The sequence below is a fragment of the Vulpes vulpes genome, chromosome 12 (assembly GCF_048418805.1).
Source record: "Vulpes vulpes isolate BD-2025 chromosome 12, VulVul3, whole genome shotgun sequence".
NCBI classification, from domain to species: Eukaryota; Metazoa; Chordata; class Mammalia; order Carnivora; family Canidae; genus Vulpes; species Vulpes vulpes.
In genome coordinates this window covers 129,621,523-129,642,281 of record NC_132791.1, presented here as the reverse complement: position 1 = coordinate 129,642,281, position 20,759 = coordinate 129,621,523, and the positions used below count along the sequence as shown (strand labels likewise).

General features: G+C 40.9%; 1 protein-coding gene across 8 annotated transcripts in view; it reads left to right on the top strand.

Annotated features, from left to right (window-relative positions):
• The window catches only part of DYNC2H1 (dynein cytoplasmic 2 heavy chain 1), a 339,344-nt gene that overhangs the window by 266,826 nt on the left and 51,759 nt on the right, over window positions 1-20,759 (top strand). For all 8 annotated transcript variants that reach the window (XR_011995854.1, XR_011995852.1, XR_011995853.1 and 5 more), the window contains one exon: window positions 2,684-2,773. Coding sequence is in view for 4 of the 8 variants with exons in the window: in XM_072729934.1 (XP_072586035.1) it covers window positions 2,684-2,773 (90 nt within the window). In the remaining 4 variants the exon portion in view is untranslated. The remainder of the gene's footprint in view (window positions 1-2,683; window positions 2,774-20,759) is intronic.

The window sequence follows — 20,759 nt, the reverse complement described above, 5'->3', positions numbered from 1 at the left end:
GTTCCTTGCTCCACAGGCATCTTCATCCAGAAACTCTCAGCATGACACTTTCCCTTAGAGCTAGCACAGGGAAGGGAGAATGAGAGGGCAAGCCAGCAGAAGCCACAGAAAGTGGCATCCCATCACTCTTAGTGTATTCTTTCATTAGAATCAAGTCACCAAAACCAGTTCTAACTCAAGGTGAGGAGACTTCATGAGGGCATGAATACCAAGTGGCAGGGAGGTTCCCTACACAGTAACATAACATTGTATGAAACACTGTGAAAAGAAGCTCTCTTTCTAAGACAGGACAGCATAACACTGAGAATGTGAAAACCTGATATATTACTTATTTATTGCTACATTGTAAACTACCCTGAAATTAATGGCTGAGAACAAGAAACATTATTCATTTAGCTCATGAATAAGGAATTTTGGGTGGATCTGGTGAGGCAGGCCTGTGTCTGCTCCATGTGACACCAGCTGAGTGGGCTCAGCTTGGAGCTGGAGGATCTACTTGCAGTTTGGGTGGCAGGTTGGTGCTGATTGTTGGCTGGGAGCTCAGCAGGACAGATGGTTGGTCCTTGTGCAGACACCTCCAGTGGGTCTCTCTATACAGGCTACTTCACTTCCTTACAACATTAGATCTTGGATCTGAGAGTAAACCACCCAAGAAACTGAAAATAAAAGCTGCTAATTTGTTATTCCTAGACCTGAAAACTGAATCTGATACAGCATCACTTATGCTTGATTCTATTCTAGTTGTCACCAAGCTCTTACTCAAGTACAAGGGACATGGACCTCATTTCTCAATGGGAAGATACCAAACTCTGCATCAGTCATCTTGCCATATATCAAATTCCACCAAAACATATTGGATTAAAATGCTGTTTAAAAAAACTCATTTATTTTAAGTTTAGAAGCCTTAAATGTAGGTAGGGTTTGGTGGAGAAAGCTTGTTCACATGGCTAGGCTAGCAAGTTAATGTTAGCTGAGAGCTAGAAGCCTCCATCCATCTGCACATAGGCCTCTCCAAAAATTGGGCTTCAAAATATGGTGAATGGGTTCCAAGATCAAAAATCTCAAAAGACAGGAAATACAATCAACAGATTTCTTATGGCCTGGTGCTAGAAACTGGTACAGCATCACTGCTACTGTATTCACAGGACCCTTCTTTACGAAGACAAGCACACACTTCTGGTCTCAGCAGGAAAAGCGTTGGGAGACTCTGGGCTCATGTGTTAAAATCACCACCCCTGTCTTAGTTCAAAGCACTGCTCTGGCACTTTTCTGCCATATTCCTAAGAAGGTTTACTTTATGCATCTAAATGATTGAACCAGATGTTTTCTAAGGTGCTTATACACTCTAAATTTCCATTATCTTATAATTTTTGTTTTCCATGCCTTGTTGATATATTCTACACCATCATTTCTCAGCTATATAATCAGTGTTTGGGGGTATGAAATTGATGTTTTCTCCCTATTTTACTATACTTTAGAAGTTTGGATATTTATATAATATTTGGAAAATCCAGCAAACTCTCAACAGAGAAAGTATAGTATGATGATGAACTTATAGAGTATTGTGAAATAAAGAAGTACGTGTTAATAGAGAATATCAGTTAATAGAAGGTCAGATATTTAAAAGATAACTATTTTAGAATAGTTTTATTTACTTAATTTAGAGTAAGTTTTTAAAAATTTCTTCTCTTTTTATTATACATGGTTTGGGGATGAAAATCCATTATACTTCTCTATGTAGATTTTGAAGAAATTCTGTAGGAGCCAATAGTTTAAAAAAAAAATTACCACTTATAAAATGAATTCATCAAATTTAATTTGATTTCTTTATGTACTAAGTATTGTTTTAAGAAAACATGGTCTGCTACTTTGTATATACCAGTTTATATTTGTTTATTTCAAAATTTTTTATTTTAAAAAACCTTATTTTTTAAATTTCAAGTTTCATTTTAAATTTTAGTTAACATATATGGTAAATTTGGTCTCAGGTGTAGAATTTAGTGTTCATCACCTACACACAACACCCAGTGCCTCTCCATGCCCATCCCGCATATAGCCCACTCCCCACCCACCTCCCTCCAGCAATACTAGTTTGTTCCTTATCATTGAGTCTCTTAGGCTTTGTTTTCTTCTTTTTTTCCCTCCTTCCCCTGTGTTCATCTGTTTTCTTAAATCCCGCCTGAGTGAGATCATTTGGTATTTGTCTCTGACTTACCTATTTCCCTTTAGCATAGTACACTCTAGCTCTGTCCACCTCCTTGCAAATGGCAAGATTTCATTCTTTTTGATGCCTGAGTAGTATTCTATCATGTATATACACTGTATGTTCTTCAGTCAATGGACATTTAGAACTACCCCACAACCCAGCAACTGCACTACTAGGTATTTACCTAAAGGATACAGAAATACTGATTTGAAGGGGTACATGCACCTGATGTTTATAGCAGCATTACCCAAAATAGCCAAATTATTTTAAAAAAATCTCCTTTTAGAGAAACAGATTAATTCATTCTGTCATTTCTATTGTGATCAAAGAAAAACATACATATCTTAAAGAAATAAATGTCATGATACACATAAGGTGGATTATGCCAAAATGTTTTCCCCATCACATTAATGTTAAAAGGTCTCTTGTATAAATATTATATATGTAAACTTAATTTGGATCCTTTTTAACTTGCAGTGTCCTCTTGCATGGCAGAGCAAGTGGGAAGGCCCAGAAGATCCCATACAATACCTCAGAGGTCTCGTAGCTCGTGCCCTTGCCATCCAGGTAAGAGTAAATCATTTAGTGGTGGGCGTGTATGACTCTAGTGGTATAGACATGCATTTTGAGATGGCTTCTTTGCTGGCAATCAGTGTAAATGCTATTGTACATAAAGTATCATGTATTCATTCTCTGTGTCATCAGTGTTGATTGAGCATTCTTTTAAAATTTTTTTCTTTTTTTTTATTTTTAATTAATTTTTATTGGTGTTCAATTTACCAACATACAGAAAAACACCCAGTGCTCATCCCGTCAAGTGTCCACCTCAGTGCCCGTCACCCATTCCCCTCCAACACCCGCCCTCCTCCCCTTCCACCACCCCTAGTTCGTTTCCCCGAGTTAGGAGTCTTTATGTTCTGTCTCCCTTCCTGATATTTCCCAACATTTCTTTTCCCTTCCTTTATATTCCCTTTCACTATTATTCATATTCCCCAAATGAATGAGAACATACACTGTTTGTCCTTCTCCGATTGACTTATTTCACTCAGCATGATACCCTCCAGTTCCATCCACATTGAAGCAAATGGTGGGTATTTGTCGTTTCTAATTGCTGAGTAATATTCCATTGTATACATAAACCACATCTTCTTTATCCACTCATCTTTCGATGGACACCGAGGCTCCTTCCACAGTTTGGCTATTGTGGCCATTGCTGATAGAAACATCGGGGTGCAGGTGTCCCGACATGTCATTGCATCTGAATCTTTGGGATAAATCCCCAACAGTGCAATTGCTGAGTCGTAGGGCAGGTCTATTTTTAACTCTTTGAGGAACCTCCACACAGTTTCCAGAGTGGCTGCACCAGTTCACATTCCCACCAACAGTGTAAGAGGGTTCCCTTTTCTCCGCATCCTCTCCAACATTTGTTGTTTCCTGCCTTGTTAATTTTCCCCATTCTCACTGGTGTGAGGTGGTATGTCATTGTGGTTTTGATTTGTATTTCCCTGATGGCCAGTGATGCAGAGCATTTTCTCATGTGCATGTTGGCCATGTCCATGTCTTCCTCTGTGAGATTTCTCTTCATGTCTTTTGCCCATTTCATGATTGGATTGTTTGTTTCTTTGGTGTTGAGTTTAATAAGTTCTTTATAGATTTTGGAAACTAGCCGTTTATCTGATACATCATTTGCAAATATCTTCTCCCATTCTGTAGGTTGTCTTTTAGTTTTGTTGACTGTATCCTTTGCTGTGCAAAAGCTTCTTATCTTGATGAAGTCCCAATAGTTCATTTTTGCTTTTGTTTCTTTTGCCTTTGTGGATGTATCTTGCAAGAAGTTACTGTGGCCGAGTTCAAAGAGGGTGTTGCCTGTGTTCTCTTCTATGATTTTGATGGACTCTTGTCTCACATTTAGATCTCTCATCCATTTTGAGTTTATCTTTGTGTATGGTGAAAGAGAGTGGTCCAGTTTCATTCTTCTGCATGTGGATGTCCAATTTTCCCAGCACCATTTATTGAAGAGACTGTCTTTCTTCCAATGGATAGTCTTTCCTCCTTTATCGAATATTAGATGACCATACATTTCAGGATCCACTTCTGGGTTCTCTATTCTGTTCCATTGATCTATGTGTCTGTTTTTGTTCCAGTACCACACTGTCTTGATGACCACAGCTTTGTAGTACAACCTGAAATCTGGCATTGTGATGCCCCCAGCTATGGTTTTCTTTTTTAAAATTCCCCTGGCTATTCGGGGTCTTTTCTGATTCCACACAAATCTTAAAATAATTTGTTCTAACTCTCTGAAGAAAGTCCACGGTATTTTGATAGGGATTGCATTAAACGTGTAAATTGCCCTGGGTAACATTGACATTTTCACAATATTAATTCTGCCAATCCATGAGCATGGAATACTTTTCCATCTCTTTGTGTCTGCCTCAATTTCTTTCAGAAGTGTTCTATAGTTTTTAGGGTATAGATCTTTTACCTCTTTGGTTAGGTTTATTCCTAGGTATCTTATGCTTTTGGGTGCAATTGTAAATGGGATTGACTCCTTAATTTCTCTTTCTTCAGTCTCATTGTTAGTGTATAGAAATGCCATTGATTTCTGGGCATTGATTTTGTATCCTGCCATGCTACCAAACTGCTGTATGAGTTCTAGCAATCTTGGGGTGGAGGCTTTTGGGTTTTCTATGTAGAGTATCATGTCATCAGAGAAGAGGGAGAGTTTGACTTCGTTGCCAATTTGAATGCCTTTAATGTCTTTTTGTTGTCTGATTGCTGAGGCGAGGACTTCCAGAACTATGTTGAACAGCAGTGGTGAGAGTGGACATCCCTGTCTTGTTCCTGATCTTAGGGGAAAGGCTCCCAGTGCTTCACCATTGAGAATGATATTTGCTGTGGGCTTTTCGTAAATGGCTTTTAAGATGTCGAGGAAAGTTCCCTCTATCCCAACACTCTGAAGGGTTTTGATCAGGAATGGATGCTGTATTTTGTCAAATGCTTTCTCTGCATCTAATGAGAGGATCATATGGTTCTTGGTTTTTCTCTTGCTGATATGATGAATCACATTGATGGTTTTACGAGTGTTGAACCAGCCTTGTGTCCCAGGGATAAATCCTACTTGGTCATGGTGAATAATTTTCTTAATGTGTTGTTGGATCCTATTGGCTAGTATCTTGTTGAGAATTTTTGCATCCATGTTCATCAGGGATATTGGTCTGTAATTCTCCATTTTGGTGGGGTCTTTGTCTGGTTTCGGAATTAAGGTGATGCTGGCCTCATAGAACGAATTTGGAAGTACTCCATCTCTTTCTATCTTTCCAAACAGCTTTAGTAGAATAGGTATGATTTCTTCTTCTTTTTTTTTTTTTTTTTTTTGATTTCTTCTTTAAACGTTTGATAGAATTCCCCTGGGAAGCCATCTGGCCCTGGACTCTTGTGTCTTGGGAGGTTTTTGATGACTGCTTCAATTTCCTCCCTGGTTATTGGCCTGTTCAGGTTTTCTATTTCCTCCTGCTCCAGTTTTGGTAGTTTGTGGCTTTCCAGGAATGCGTCCATTTCTTCTAGATTTCCTAATTTATTGGTGTACAGCTGTTCATAATATGTTTTTAAAATCGTTTGTATTTCCTTGGTGTTGGTAGTGATCTCTCATTCATGATTTTATTAATTTGAGTCTTCTCTCTTCTTTTTAATAAGGTTGGCTAATGGTTTATCTATCTTATTAATTCTTTCAAAGAACCAACTCCTGGTTCTGTTGATCTGTTCCACAGTTCTTTTGGTCTCGAAATCATTGAGTTCTGCTCGAATTTTAATTAACTGTCTTCTTCTGCTGGGGGTGGGGTCCATTTGTTGCTTTTTCTCTAGTTCCTCTATGTGTAAGGTGAGCTTTTGTATTTGAGATCTTTCCAGTTTTTGAATGGATGCTTGTATTGCGATGTATTCCCCCTGAGGACTGCTTTTGCTGCATCCCAAAGATTTTGAACGGTTGTATCTTCATTCTCATTAGTTTCCATGAATCTTTTTAATTCTTCCTTAATTTCCTGGTTGACCTTTTCATCTTTTAGCAGGATGGTCCTTAACCTCCACGTGTTTGTGGTCCTTCCAAACTTCTTGTTGTGATTAAGTTCTAATTTCAAGGCATTATGGTCTGAGAATATACAGGGGACTATCCCGATCTTTTGGTATCGGTTCAGACCCGATTTGTGACCCAGTATGTGGTCTATTCTGGAGAAAGTTCCATGTGCACTTGAGAAGAATGTGTATTCAGTTGAGTTTGGATGTAAAGTTCTGTAGATATCTGTGAAATCCATCTGGTCCAGTGTATCATTTAAAGCTCTCGTTTCTTTGGATATGTTGTGCTTAGAAGACCTATCTAGTATAGAGAGAGCTAGATTGAAGTCACCAAGTATAAGTGTATTATTATCAAAGTATTTCTTCAGTTTGGTTATTAATTGGTTTAAATATTTGGCAGCTCCCACATTCGGGGCATATATATTGAGGATTGTTAAGTCCTCTTGTTGGATAGATCCTTTGAGTATGAGATAGTGTCCCTCTTCATCTCTCACTACAGTCTTCGGGGTAAATTTTAATTTATCTGATATAAGGATGGCTACCCCTGCTTTCTTTTGAGGACCATTTGAATGGTAAATGGTTCTCCAACCTTTTATTTTCAGGTTGTAGGTGTCCTTCTGTCTAAAATGAGTCTCTTGTAGACAGCAAATAGATGGGTCCTGCTTTTTTATCCAGTCTGAAACCCTGTGCCTTTTGATGGGGTCATTAAGCCCGTTCACGTTCAGAGTTACTATTGATAGATATGAGTTTAGTGTCATCATATCTATTCAGTCCTTGTTTTTGTGGATTGTTCCACTGAACTTCTTCTTAAAGGGGAATTTTAAGAGTCCCCCTTAAAATTTCTTGCAGAGCTGGTTTGGAGGTTACATATTCTTTCAGTTCCTGCCTGTCTTGGAAGCTCTCTATCTCTCCTTCCGTTTTGAATGAAAGCCTTGCTGGATAAAGTATTCTTGGTTGCATGTTCTTTTCATTTAGGACCCTTAATATATCCTGCCAGCCCTTTCTGGCCTGCCAGGTATCTGTGGAGAGGTCTGCTGTTATCCTAATATTCCTCCCCATAAAAGTCAGGGACTTTTTTTCTCTTGCTGCTTTAAGGATCTTCTCCTTATCTTTGGAATTTGCAAGCTTCACTATTAAATGTTGAGGTGTTGAACAGTTTTTGATGATTTTAGGGGGGGATCTCTCTATTTCCTGGATCTGAATGCCTGTTTCCCTTCCCAGATTAGGAAAGTTTTCAGCTAGGATTTGTTCAAATACATATTCTGGCCCTCTGGCCCTTTCCGCGCCCTCGGGAACCCCAATTAAAAGTAGGTTTTTCTTCCTCAGGCTGTCATTTATTTCCCTTAATCTATCCTCATGATCTTTTAATTGCTTGTCTCTTTTTTCCTCAGTTTCCCTCTTTGCCATCAACTTGTCTTCTATGTCACTCACTCGTTCTTCCACCTCGTTAACCCTCGTCGTTAGGACTTCTAGCTTGGATGCATCTCATTTAATTGATTTTTAATTTCTGCCTGATTGGATCTAAATTCTGCAGTCATGAAGTCTCTTGAGTCCTTTATAGTTTTTTCTAGAGCCACCAGTAGCTGTAAAATAGTGCTTCTGAATTGGCTTTCTGACATTGAATTGTAATCCATATTTTGTAACTCTGTGGGAGAGAGGGCTGTTTCTGATTCTTTTTTTTTGAGGTGAGGTTTTCCTTCTAGTCATTTTGCTCAGTGCAGAGTGGCCAAAAACAAGTTGTATTGGGAAAAGGAGAAAAAGAGAGAGAAGGAAAGAAAAGAGAAAAAGAAAAAAGAGAAAAAAGAAAAGAAAAAGAAAAAGAAAGAAGAGAAAAAAGAAAAAAAGGGGGTGGGGTGGGGTGGGGGAAGCAATCAGAAATCAAGAAGAAAGAAAAGAAAGCACAAAACAAAACATAAACAAAAACAAAAAAAACAAAAACAAAAACAAAAACACCCATGGGGGAGTATCTTCGGATTCTGTACACTTTAAGTCCCTTGACTTCCCCTGGAACTGGTCCGTCTCGCTGGTCTTCTGGGGGAGGGGCCTGCTGTACTGATTTTCAGGTGTTAGCACTTGGGGGAGCTGCTCTGCCCCTGCCTGGTGCAGGGCTCAGTGGGGGTTGTTCACCCCATGAGGCCCCGGGAGGAAGCCACAGTGGCGGGGGCAGCTCTGGGACCCTGGAGTCAGCTCCCGCAGTAGCTCCGGGGCTCTCCGTCTGCAGGGCCTGGAGGCTCCGGGGCGGGGCCGCTGATCTGCTCAGGTCAGGGCAGGAGCGTCCTTGGGGTCCTGGGCCCTCCCGGCCTCTGCCTGTCCCAGGGGGAGGCCGGATCCTGGGCTGTGTCCCGGCGCCCTGTGCTCCGGGGCCTGCGCTCTTGGATTCGCGCTCCCGCCCCGCAGCCCCCTCCCGGAGCCACCGCCCGAGCCCCTCCGAGCTGCTCCGGGTCCCGCCGAGCGCTGCAGCCCTTAGGGAGCTCGGCGCATCTCCCCGGGCCGCAGGTGCCTGTTACTGTCCCAGGGAGCCCGAGGGCATCCCCGCCTTTCTGGGGATCCTGCTCCAATTCCCCGGGAGGCCTTTCTGCCCGGGAAGGTTGGTGCAGCTCCTGCTCCTCCGGGACGGGGCTCTCCTGTCCTGGGGACACTCGCCCCGGCCTCAGCCCGGCTCCTCGCGGGGCCCCTCCCCCTTGGAGGCCTTTTGTTTCTTTCTTTTTCTTTTTTTTTCCTTTTGTTTCTTTATTTCTTTTTCCAGTCTTCCTACCTTGATAGAAGCGTGAACTCTTCTCACTGTAGCGTTCCAGCTGGTCTCTCTTTAAATCTCAGGCCGAATTCATAGATTTTCAGGATGATTTGAAGGTTATCTAGGTAATTTGGTGGGGACAGGTGACTTGGGGCCCTACTCTTCCGCCATCTTGACCCTCCCCCTAAAATATTTTTTTTCTCACTGTGGTACTTCATAACTTTTGAGAATTCATAGAAGAATACACCTGTAATATATGTGGGTCATCTGGTAACTGATAGTGATTCATAACTGTGACCAATTGACTTTAGAGCATGTCCTCCTCTCCATGGGGAACTCCTTTTTTCTATCTTTTCTTTTTACAAATCACTTTTTTTTTTTTTTTTTTCAGAATTATCCAGCCAGGTAACTTGCAGGAAAAGTGAATGGAATAAGGAATGATAGTGATTTTTTTTGAAGGAATAGCAAATGGTACTGGTTAGTCAGTGCACACATCGTACCTCTACTCCTGTGGTTTCACTCCCCTCTCCCTCTGCCAATTGCACCTACCTCACAAACAGCCTTCTTTATCACAATCATTGCAATCCTAGGAGTCTTTCTAGACCAACCCCTCTCCATCCATGCTCGTTTCAGCAGAGGACCCGCCTGCCCACAGCTTCAGCCTTGTCATCACTTATCACTGCTCTGCCTCTGAACCCCTGGAGCGTACATATCACTCTTTGACCATAAGCATGTTTCGTTCTCAATTTTTTCATGGGGTTATTAGACTTTCTAGACTTTTCCTGCTTAGAATTGTCCCAGTCTGTCTCTTTCCTGAACCTGCCCAACTCACCCTGGAATCCATGACACATAACATTAACCATTCTCTTTCCAGAATCTTCATTATCCTAACTCACTTTCCATCATACTATATCCTTCCTAAAGACGGTTGAACTTGGGTCTATACACAAGTTGCTGAGCTCAGCTAGTGGCACCACATACTGAGGGTTCAGCATGGGAAGGGGCCTGGCACTGCCTTGTGTGCCACCATGGCTGTTTCAACTGTGTGTTCCTTTGCTGAAAGCCGTTCTGTCATCACCTCCTTTCCCCTAGCTGAAAACCTCCCATTTTATTTTATAGAGAAAATTCAGGCTATGAAACGTGACCCTTTGAGAAGTCTGACTCTTGTCTCCCACCCATATTTGTCTCAACCTCCCTCATTATCTTTGTTCTAATATGAAAGAAGTTGATCTTGTGGTGAAGGTATGTCTTTAGATATGCACTTGACTTCATGTGTTCTGAGCTCTGTAGACACTTCCTCCAGGGGTCCTTCCCTTACTCTTCTGTCTTCATCTCTCTCTCTCTTTGTAGTCTCCCGTGCCAGTCTACAAATGAGATCCCTATAAAGGGGCCAAGACTTGTCTGAATGTTTGTCTGGCTTCTAATATAACTAATCTCTGGATTGTGGGATTATTTTAGGAAAAATATTACTGGATTTGAAAATGACGTTAAAATCAGCAGGTAGAGAAGAACCAGTCAAGGACTGTCTCTCTGCTGTGCATATGCCAGGATATAATCAGCAAATGACAGAAGATGGAGGGAGGAGGATAGAGAGGGCAGAGAAGAAGGACTTCTGTCCTTCTAATATACAATAGTTTTATCATTTTTACCACCCCTGAGGAATATGTTCTTTTCAGTTATTTATTTTCCTGTTTTAATTTTTTTTCGTTGTTATAAGTATACAGTGATGTACCTTTCTAAGGTAATGTTTAGTGTTTGGGATTCACTTTTCAGCTATCGGGTTTTCACAGGTGTCTTCTGTGTGTCCCAGGTAAGAGTCAGGAGCAGCATATGAATGTGGAGGAATGCTGTAGCCACACAGGTGGGGAAGGAAGGGGTGAGCACGTAGCAGTATTGCTGTGATCCTGTGTGACGATGGGAGTTTCAAGTTTTTTGAAAAGGTGTGATGATGCTGAGAGTGAATTCAGCAGCTTGAGCTCAGTGCCATCCATACTTTAACATCCTAGAGCATTTCATTCTGAGGCATACCATCAGAGAGAACAGAACATGCTGCTGAGGGTGTCCTCTACAGTTCATTACAGGGATGTTTTGCAAATCCTGGGGGCCTGGCTGGGCTAGGGGAAGTGGCGGCTCTGAGTGAAGCATTGGAGACACAGTGGTTACAACTGATGCAGTTCCTGCCTCATGGTTTACAAGTCTTACATTTGTGCACTGTCGCATTTAACAGTTCTGCCTTGGTGCCCAACACTTTTCTGAGGTTGCTCAGTGTGGAATGGTAAACAGAATAGGCATATACTGTGTTCCAAGGAACGATCCTTACAGTTTCTCAGAAAGGATAGACAACAGAATAAACAACTGTGCAAGCCATAAAGGAAGTGGGTACCTCGGGGCAAACAGCAGGAGTCACTACCCCACCGGGGGACCAGGAAGCTGAGGCCCCAAGCACAGCACAACGAGGACCCAGCAAGGAGGAGAGGGGTTCAGAGATGATGTGAGAGGCAGGCAGGACCAAATCACGAGACTTTATTGAAGAATTATATTTGATCCTTGGCGACCCATCACAGAATGTGAGGAAGGGAAATGAGATTATTTTAGAGGTTAAGTTTGCAAGGTGAATCTTAGTCTGCTGGGTCACAGAGGGTTACTGCCGACCAAACTTGGATTGCCAAGTGTCAGTGGCAGGCTTTCATGCTTATGTTGTTAGGAATGAGTTCCTGCTTAGGTTCCGTGTCTCTTGTTTTAAAATTTATAGTGACTGCGTGAACTCCACCGAGAATTTTTTTTTTTTTTTTTTTTTTTGCCTAACTGAAACTACTGGCTGATATATACCACCATATTTGCCACCCTTCCTACTTATGTTAGAATCTTATATCAACTTCTAGCAACTTGGAAGTCTGGGGAGATCTAAGCAATATCTGGAATTAATAAATACCAGTTAGCATGTTATATAAACTTCTCCTTAAGGTTTTTCAGGAAGTAAAGATAACTAAATAAGCAACACCAATCTAAACTATTTTTTGGGATGCCTGGGTGGCTCAGCGGTTGAGTGTCTACTTGGGCACTGTAGAATCGGTGTGATTCTAGTCCCACATCAGGCTCCCCCTGCATGGAGCCTGCTTCTCTCTCTGCCTATGTCTCTGCCTCTCTCTGTGTGTACCTCATGAATAAATAAAATCTTTAAAAAAATTACTTTTTTTAAAGATTATTTATTTACTTGAGGGAAAGACAGTGTGCAAGCAGGGAGGGGGCAGACGGAGAGGAAGAAAGAATCTGAAGCAGTCTTTGATGGTAGCCCGATGTGGGGCCCCATCCCATAGCTGGCAGATCATGACCTGAGTTGAAACCAGATTCAGTCATTCAACCAACTGAGCCACTCAGGTGTCCCCCAAACAACTACCTATCTAAACAACTAAACTACCAGAGAAAATAGACAGTGCAACCTAGAATCATTCAGCGCCACCTCCTGCCTCCACTCTGATCCTCCTGCCGTGGCCTGAATTCATTCTGGATGAGGCCTAAGTGGGCACTGTGTTAGATTGCCAGTGTGTTCCTTCTATCAGCAGGTGCTATTTCATTGGGTTCTTTCCAATCCTTCCTGCGAGCAGTGCCGAAAGCAGATTTCTCCCTCATCTAGGTATCACTCCCTACGCTACCCTCCCTCTTGTGTCTTCCTGAGAGTCTCTTTAGAGGCTGTTTATATCTTTTGTTTGGATGAATATTCAGGCACAGTTTCTAGCGTGTCTGCTACAATGCTTCTTGTTACCTTAGCCACGCATATTGCTTCTTTAATTTGTTACTAGACAGATTCTTCACTGAAAAAAATCTGTGAGCCTCTAGCTCCTTCTCTTCCCTCTTTGACCTTGACTATTCTCTAAGGACTCAGACTGGCATTTCTGGATCTAGGAGTGTGTCTCAGGACACCCTTTCTGGGTTTATCTAAATAGCTTCTGTCATTTCCTTAGCTGTAAAATGTACAATTTACCCAAATCTAGCTTCAGATCACTTTTCTCAGTGCACCACTTTATATATTCAGACTTTTTAAATGATCTAATGAAGGATGGAAAGAGAAAACAAACATTTATAAGAACTGAGCTTATTCTGAAAACAAGACATGTATATGCTTTACATGAAATCTAGTAATATTTACAACACATGAGATGAGTATTATTTCCATCTTTAAAGATGGGAAAAATAAAACCCCAGTTTCAAGAGTTAAACAGTTTATAGAAATTACATGGTAAATGAGAGAATTTAACTAAAGTCCCCTTTCTTAAATAACATGCCAGTTTTTGGGATGCCTGGGTGGCTCCGCAGTTGGGCACCTGCCTTCGGTTCAGGTAATGATCCTGGGATCAGGGATCGAGTTCTGCATCAGGCTCCCTGCGAAGAGCCTGCTTCTCCTTCTGCCTGTGTCTCTGCCTCTCTCTCTCTCTCTGCTCTCTCTCTCTCTCTCTCTCTCTCTCTCTCTCTCTCTCTCTGCGTCTGTGGCTTTCATGAATAAATAAATAAATCTTTTTAAAAATTCCAGTTTTTGATCGTTCCATAAACTATCAGTAACATTTAAAAAAGATTGTCACTCTCCCCAAAACGTCTTATGTTGGCCTCTATCCATACGATCATTCCCATAAAAGTCAATGACAGCTCCATCCTTCCTGAGACAGAGGCTGAAAGTCTTGGGATCACTGTTAACTCCTTACCTCTCCTCGTGTGCGCCCATCCTACCAGAAACATGATCCTGCTTCTACATTCAGAACACATCCAGAAACACCCTTTCACCTGCTACTCCCTTGACTGGTATCATTAATGCAGCCACCACCTAACTAGTACTGCTGCTGCCATGGTCCTCTTGTGGTTCTTAACCAAGCAGTCTGAATACTCCGGTTCAAGCGTTGGTCAGATTATACCACTCCTCTATTGGAAAAACTCTCATGATCTCTTATCTCATCTGGAGTAACAGGTGAAGGTCGGGCTGATCACCTCTGTGCCTTCCCCATTTTCTTGCCCCCTCACTTGGTCTGCTCCAGCCACTCTAGCCTCCTGGCTGTTCAGCAAACAGACTCCCTGCCCAGGGGCTTTATTCTTGCTCTTTCCTATGCCCAGGGTGCTGCCCTCCAGATTCCTGCACAGGAGTCATGTCCTGTCTTTCAGGCATTTGCTGCAATGTCATCTCAGCGAGGCCTTCCTTGGCCATGCTGTTTAAGGTTGCAGCCCTCCTCCTGTCCTCCTTTTTCTCCAGAGCCTATATCCCCAGGTAGTAGTCTACAGATTTCACTGAATTAATTTACTTTACATTCCTCACTAAATGGAGGCTTCATAAGGACAGAGATTTTTCTCTGTTTACTGCTCTGTCCAAGCATGTAGAACAGTGGCTTGCACAGTATCTGATGAATAAATTTATGATTCCATCACTTTTAGGGTTGTTCTCAAGCAAACTGAAATAAATATCTTTCATGTTCCCTAATCATTGTGATTTACCTCCCAACTCTGTATTCTGTAGCATCTGTGACATACTTAGGAGATTTAATTTCTATCTAAATCTGCCCAGGGATGCTGGCTGGCTCAGTGGATGAGCGTCTGCCTTTGGCTCAGGTCATGATTCTGGGGTCCTGGGAACGAGTCCCACATCAGGGTCTTTGCATGGAGCCTGCTTCTCCCTCTGCCTATGTCTCTGCCTCTCTCTTTGTGTGTCTCTCATGAATAAATAAATAAAATCTAAAGAAAAAATAAATCTGCCCAATAGATTGAATAGTCTAAGTTTTTACTCTATAATCTAACATTTGAAGACCTGTTTTCTCTTGAGATCTTAAACATTAGAAGTAATATTATTGAAATTATCTTTTTAATTTTCATTTACTTTCCAAGGTATCTTACTCTATTCTGGAAGGTTCTACAGTACTTTGCATTCCTAGTAAAAAAGTATTTATTTTCCTAAGTCCTTTTAGTAAGTCTCACAGTCCCCAGTGCAGTGTTTTACACATAGTAGACACAGTAAAATTATTCACAGGAAGACATAAAATTGAAAAGCAGTCTATATGAGGCCTAAAACCTCTGTATCCCTATTTTATATACTATACTCAGCCAGAAGAGGTATCTTATGGATCTTTTTAATTCATATGTATTCCTCATTCATTCTTCAAGGAGCTTCTGTTTTGTGCCCCCACTATTATAAGTGCTGGAAATACACAGTAATGAAGAAATCATGAATTCCTCCCAACAGGAATCTCTTCATTTAGTGAAGGAAACAGATAATAAGTAAATAGATTAATAAGACAATTTCATGAAAAAATACATCTTGGCCAAAATCCTGAGATTTAAGATTAACATACAGCCAAACTTTAAACTGTGTTGTCAGTATCACAGGACAAACTTAGAGTACATAACCAGAATAGTAGCCAGTAAAGTGGAGCTATTGTACAGCAGTAGTATTACAAGATTTTAGGAGTTAAATTTTGTACAGGGACAGTAATTTCTCAACACTATCAGCTAATAAATTGTGCCTGTGGCCCGCTGTCCTGCACATTCGGAATACTAAGTGGTCTGTGATGATGTGCAGTTTATGGAAGCAAGCCCATAAACCATGCTATTTGTTCTGCTCACAGAAGATAAATCTTGGCTCTAGAAATGTGACAATATAGCAACGTAATTGGCTTTTGAGATAACAAAATCTTCCCTGAATTTTCATCTGCATCTTGCTTTTATCACATGCATACCAATTTTGGCAGCAGCTGGGGTGGCATAGTAAGCAGGGAGCATGCAGAGAATGTTCAGGCCTCTGGAGGCAGCAGCAGATCCCCACAGGTGCCCTCTGGGCAGGTGCCCTCCAAGCAGGTGCAGGCAGGGGTGATCTGTTGTTGTGGCTCCATGGGTGCACACAGCCTCCTCCCCCCAGGGCAGGCCTCTGCTGTGAGCCCTGGTGGTTGGGCACCAAGGGGACACCGCTGGCTGTGGTCTGTGCCCCACAGCCCTGTGCTGGGTGGGAGCAGTGCGTGTACCCAGGGAGGTGGACCCTGACCAACCCCCCTACCCACTCCCCTGCAGCAGGGGATAGTGGACCTGAACACTCCCCCTCCCCACCTGTTCCCTGGGCAGTGAACCCTGACCCCCGGGGCCGTCCTCTCCTAGAACCATCCAGGCCTGAGACTGAAGGGAACTGCAGTAGCACAGGTGTTTACCTAGCACCACACACAGAGGGGAGCGGCTTGGGCCCAGGGTGCGTGTGGAGGTCTCCAAGGTCTCCCCTCCCCGCAGTGCTCATTGTCACTCCCTTCAGCACCCACCCTGGCTTCCTCCCTTGAAGCCTTTGCACATGTTCCCATCTCATCCTCTGGGAGTGTCTGCTGGGGGAGGGGGTGAGGGGACTGGGACACAGCCATGCAAATGGTATTATAATGAGATCAGGCCAGCCCAGCAGCCCTGCACACGCTTCCAGAAGGCCAGGCCCTGTGGCCACATGTGCAGCGGGTCTCCTTTCCAGGCCTCAGGCCTCTGCCTGCCCCCAGCTCTGTGGGCCAGCTGCCTCTTCTAGCAAATGTGAATATACCAGAGAGAAAACTCTGGGCAGAGGAACCAACACATGCAGAATCCGAGAGATGAATGGGCTTTGCTTCCTTACAGGATAGAAAAACAAAGTGAGGGTAGCTGGAGCATGTTTATCGAGTCCTGAGACTACACCTGGGCACCTGCATGGAGGGCCCACAGGCTTTCTCTTTGAGGTTGCTGGGAGCTTCACAGTATCTTCTTTAAATTTCATTATTTTTAATGCATGTATCAAAAATATTTGATTTAACTGTTCACGGAGGCCCAACAATGACATTTTGTTATCAGCAGAGAACTATTTTATCCAGTCTTTACCCTCAATTGATCCATCTAAAGAATAACGATTGCCTTGATTTCAACCACATAATCAGTAAGCCAGGAGCGTTATTCATAAATGAAGTCACACTGAATTTTATGTTTATCAAATGTTCCTCACGTGTGGTAATTATTATGTTTAGAAATTATTTATGGTCATTATTATCACATATGACTAGAATATTTGTCATTAAAAATAATCTTACGAAAGCATGATTAAGGTACAAAATAAATTTTCTGATCTTTCACTTAAAACACTGCTTTTGCATTTCATCTAAAAACAAATTGAAGGGGCGCCTGGGTGGCTCTGTCAGTTGAGCATCTGCCTCTTGATTTTCTCTCAGGTCATGATCTCAGGGCGGGGGGATTGAGCCCCATGTCCAGCTGTGTACTGGGTGTGGAGCCTGCTTAGGATTGTCTCTCCCTCTCTGTCTACCTACCACCCTCCCCCTCTGCATGCATAGGTATGTTCACTCTCAAGTAAATAAATAAAATCTTTAAAAAATTAAAAACAAATTGAAGCTGTAGTTTTACTTATTCTATTTTGGTCAGCCTGGAACCCTAAAATTTTCTCGTACAGGATATGGCAACTTACAAGCTCATTTTTTCCCTAAATAGTACATTATTAAGTAGCATTTTTACAAACATACATAGTTTCAAAGTCACCAACAAAATATTGTCAGATTGGATGGAGTAAAATTCAAATATGTTGGCTATAAGATATCAAGGCATTGCCCTTTATATGTAAAAACACAAAAAGATCGAAAGTAAAACAATGGAAAAAAAAAAAAGTAAAATGTTGGAAAAGCTATACCATGCTAACACTAATCAAAAAACAAAACAAAAAAATCCCAAACAGCAACAAAACATGTAGCTATCTTAATATCAGGTAGAACAACTTTTACAGCAAATAATATAACAGGAGAGAATGAAGCTTGTTTTATAATGATATAATCATTGAATTGTCAAAAGAACATAACAATGCTAAGTATTCCACTTGTAATAGAGTTTCAAAATACATGCAACAAAAACTGGTAAAACTGCAAGGGGAAATAGGTAAATCCTTAATGAAAGTTGGAGATTTCAAAAAATCCCTCTCAGTAATTGAATAAGTAGGCAAAGGGATCCCTGGGTGGCACAGCGGTATGGCGCCTGCCTTTGGCCCAGGGTGCGATCCTGGAGACCCGGGATCGAATCCCACGTCGGGCTCCCGGTGCATGGAGCCTGCTTCTCCCTCTACCTGTGTCTCTGCCTCTCTCTCTATCTCTCTGTGACTATCATAAATAAATAAAAATTAAAAAAAAAAAGAATAAGTAGGCAAAGAATAAGTTAGGTTATCAAAGACTTGAATAATATTTAATTACTATCTGTGGAATGGTAATGGTATTATATCCAGCAACAGTGGAATATACAGTCTTTTATATTTACCAAGGCAGATTATAGACAGATCAACTCTGAGTAATCTACAAGTATTGAAGCCACGCAAAGTATTCTCTCTGGCTATGTAGTGATTTGACAAGCTTATATATTATGCTGTATCCCCAATAGCATGATACTGCCTGTCCCGCATCCTTATTACAATATGATGGACTGTGTTCCTTAAGCTGTGCCTTTTGCTCCCATGACCTACTCACTCCATAACTGGAAGCCTGACCTTCCTCTCCCCTTCACCCATTTTACTTAACCTTTACCCCTATCCTCTGGCATCCATCAGTTTTATGTATTTGTAGGTCTGATTCTCATTTTGCTTGTTTATTCATGTGTTTGTTTTCTTTAGATTTGACTTCTGAGCAGAATCCTATGGTATTTGACTTTCTCATTCTGACCTATTTCATTTAGCATAATACCCTCTAGGTCCATCCAGGCTGTCTCAAATGACACATCTTCCTCCTCTTTGTGGCTGTGTGATATCCCATTGTGTATGTATCTATCTTCCTTATCCATTCATTTATCAGAGGACACTTAGGTTGCTCCCAGTCTTGGCTACCGTAAATAATGCTGCAGTAAACACTGGGGTGTATGTATCTTTTCAAAATAGTGTTTTCATTTTCTTTGGGTAAATACCCAGTAGTGGAGTTACTGGATTATATGGTCTTTCTTTTTTCTTTTCCTTTCCTTTCTTTTCCTTTTTCTTTTCCTTCCTCTTTCATTTATTTTCCTTTCTTTTCCCCTTTCCTTTCCTTTCCTTTCCTCTTCTTTTTTTTCTTTTCTTTTCTTTTCTTTTTCTTTCTTTCTTTCTCCTGCAAGAGGGGGGTGCAGAGGAGGAGGGAAAATCTTAAGGAGGCTCCACGCTTAGCAAGGAGCCCTACTCGGGGTTCACTCCCACAACCCTAGGATTATGACCTGAGCCAAAATCAAGAGTCGGATGTTTGACCAGCTGAGCCACCCAGATGCCTCTGGATCATATGGTTATTTCTATTTTTTATTTTCTGGGGAACCTCCACACTGTCTTTCACAGTGACTGCACCAATTTGCATTCCCACCAACAGTGCACAAGGGGTTCCTTTTTCTCTACATCCTCACCAACACTTTGGCCATTTTGATTTTACCCATTCTGACAGGTATGAGGTAGGATCTTATTGTAGTTTTGATTTGCATTTCCCTGATGATAACTGACGTTGAGCACCTTTTCATGTGTCTCTTGGCCATCTGTAGGTCTTCTTTGGAAAAATGCGTATTCACATCTTCTGACCATTTTTAAATTGGATTATTCATTTTTTGTTGAATTGTATAAGTTATTTATGTATCAGCCCCTTATCAGGTATATCATTTGCAAATATTGTTTACCAGTCAGTAGGTTGCCTTTTTGTTTTGTTGATGTTTTCCTTTGCTGTGTAAACCTTTTTCTTTTGATGCAGTTCTATAGTTTATTTTCCTTACCTCAGAAGACATATCTAGAAAAATGTTGCTATGGTGATGTCAGAGAAATTGCTACCTTTGTTCTCTTCTAGGAGTTTTATTGTGTCAGATCTCACATTTAGATCTTTAATCCATTTTGAGGTTATTTTTGTGTATAGTTTTAGAAAGTGTTCCAGTTTTATTCTTTTATATGTAGCTGGCCAGTTTCCCTAGAACCATTTATTGAAAAGACTGTCTTTCCCTGTTGTATATTCTTGTCATTGCCTAAAATATTTATTTGCCTTAAACACTTTTTCCAAGAAAACAGTACATCAAAACAAAGTAAAATGGCATCAGCTTGTTAATGCATTTTATATTAATTGCTATTATATGTTAGATATTTGTTCATAGGCTATAGGTGAGACCCAACTTAATATATTTTCATAGGTTTTCTTCAATATTTTTATAGATTCAAATAATGTTTTTACACAATTAGGTTCATACTATGTATATATTTTTACATTCTGGTAAGTATGTTAGGTCATGATATTTTTAATGTCATTAAGTTTTCTTAAATACCTGTTTTTATTGTTATATAATTTTTATTGTATTTGTTTACCATAATTTAATTATCTAACTTCAATTATGTTTATTATCCTTATAATTTAATATTCTAAATAATTTTAAATTAGCAAGCCATGTATAATAATCTCTTTATTGTTTTTTTTAATTGACATTTTGAGAAAAGGAATCACTGAATAAAATGGCTTGAATATTTTTAAAGATTTGGCACATTTCATCAAGTTGCTTTATAGAAATACTGTGTCAGTATACACTCCTACCAAAGTTTTCCACATATTTAACACTACCTAAACTTGAGATTATCATTTCATATTCTGCTATTCTGTTGGACTAAAAACATCTTAAAGTTTTGAAATTTACATAAGGAGGGTCTTATCTTTCATGTTTCAATAAGTAGATAAACAGTCTACAATTCTGTTAATGTTATTATTTTCATATATGTGGAAAATATATTTCCAAGTTTAGTTTGTGTTTTTTACT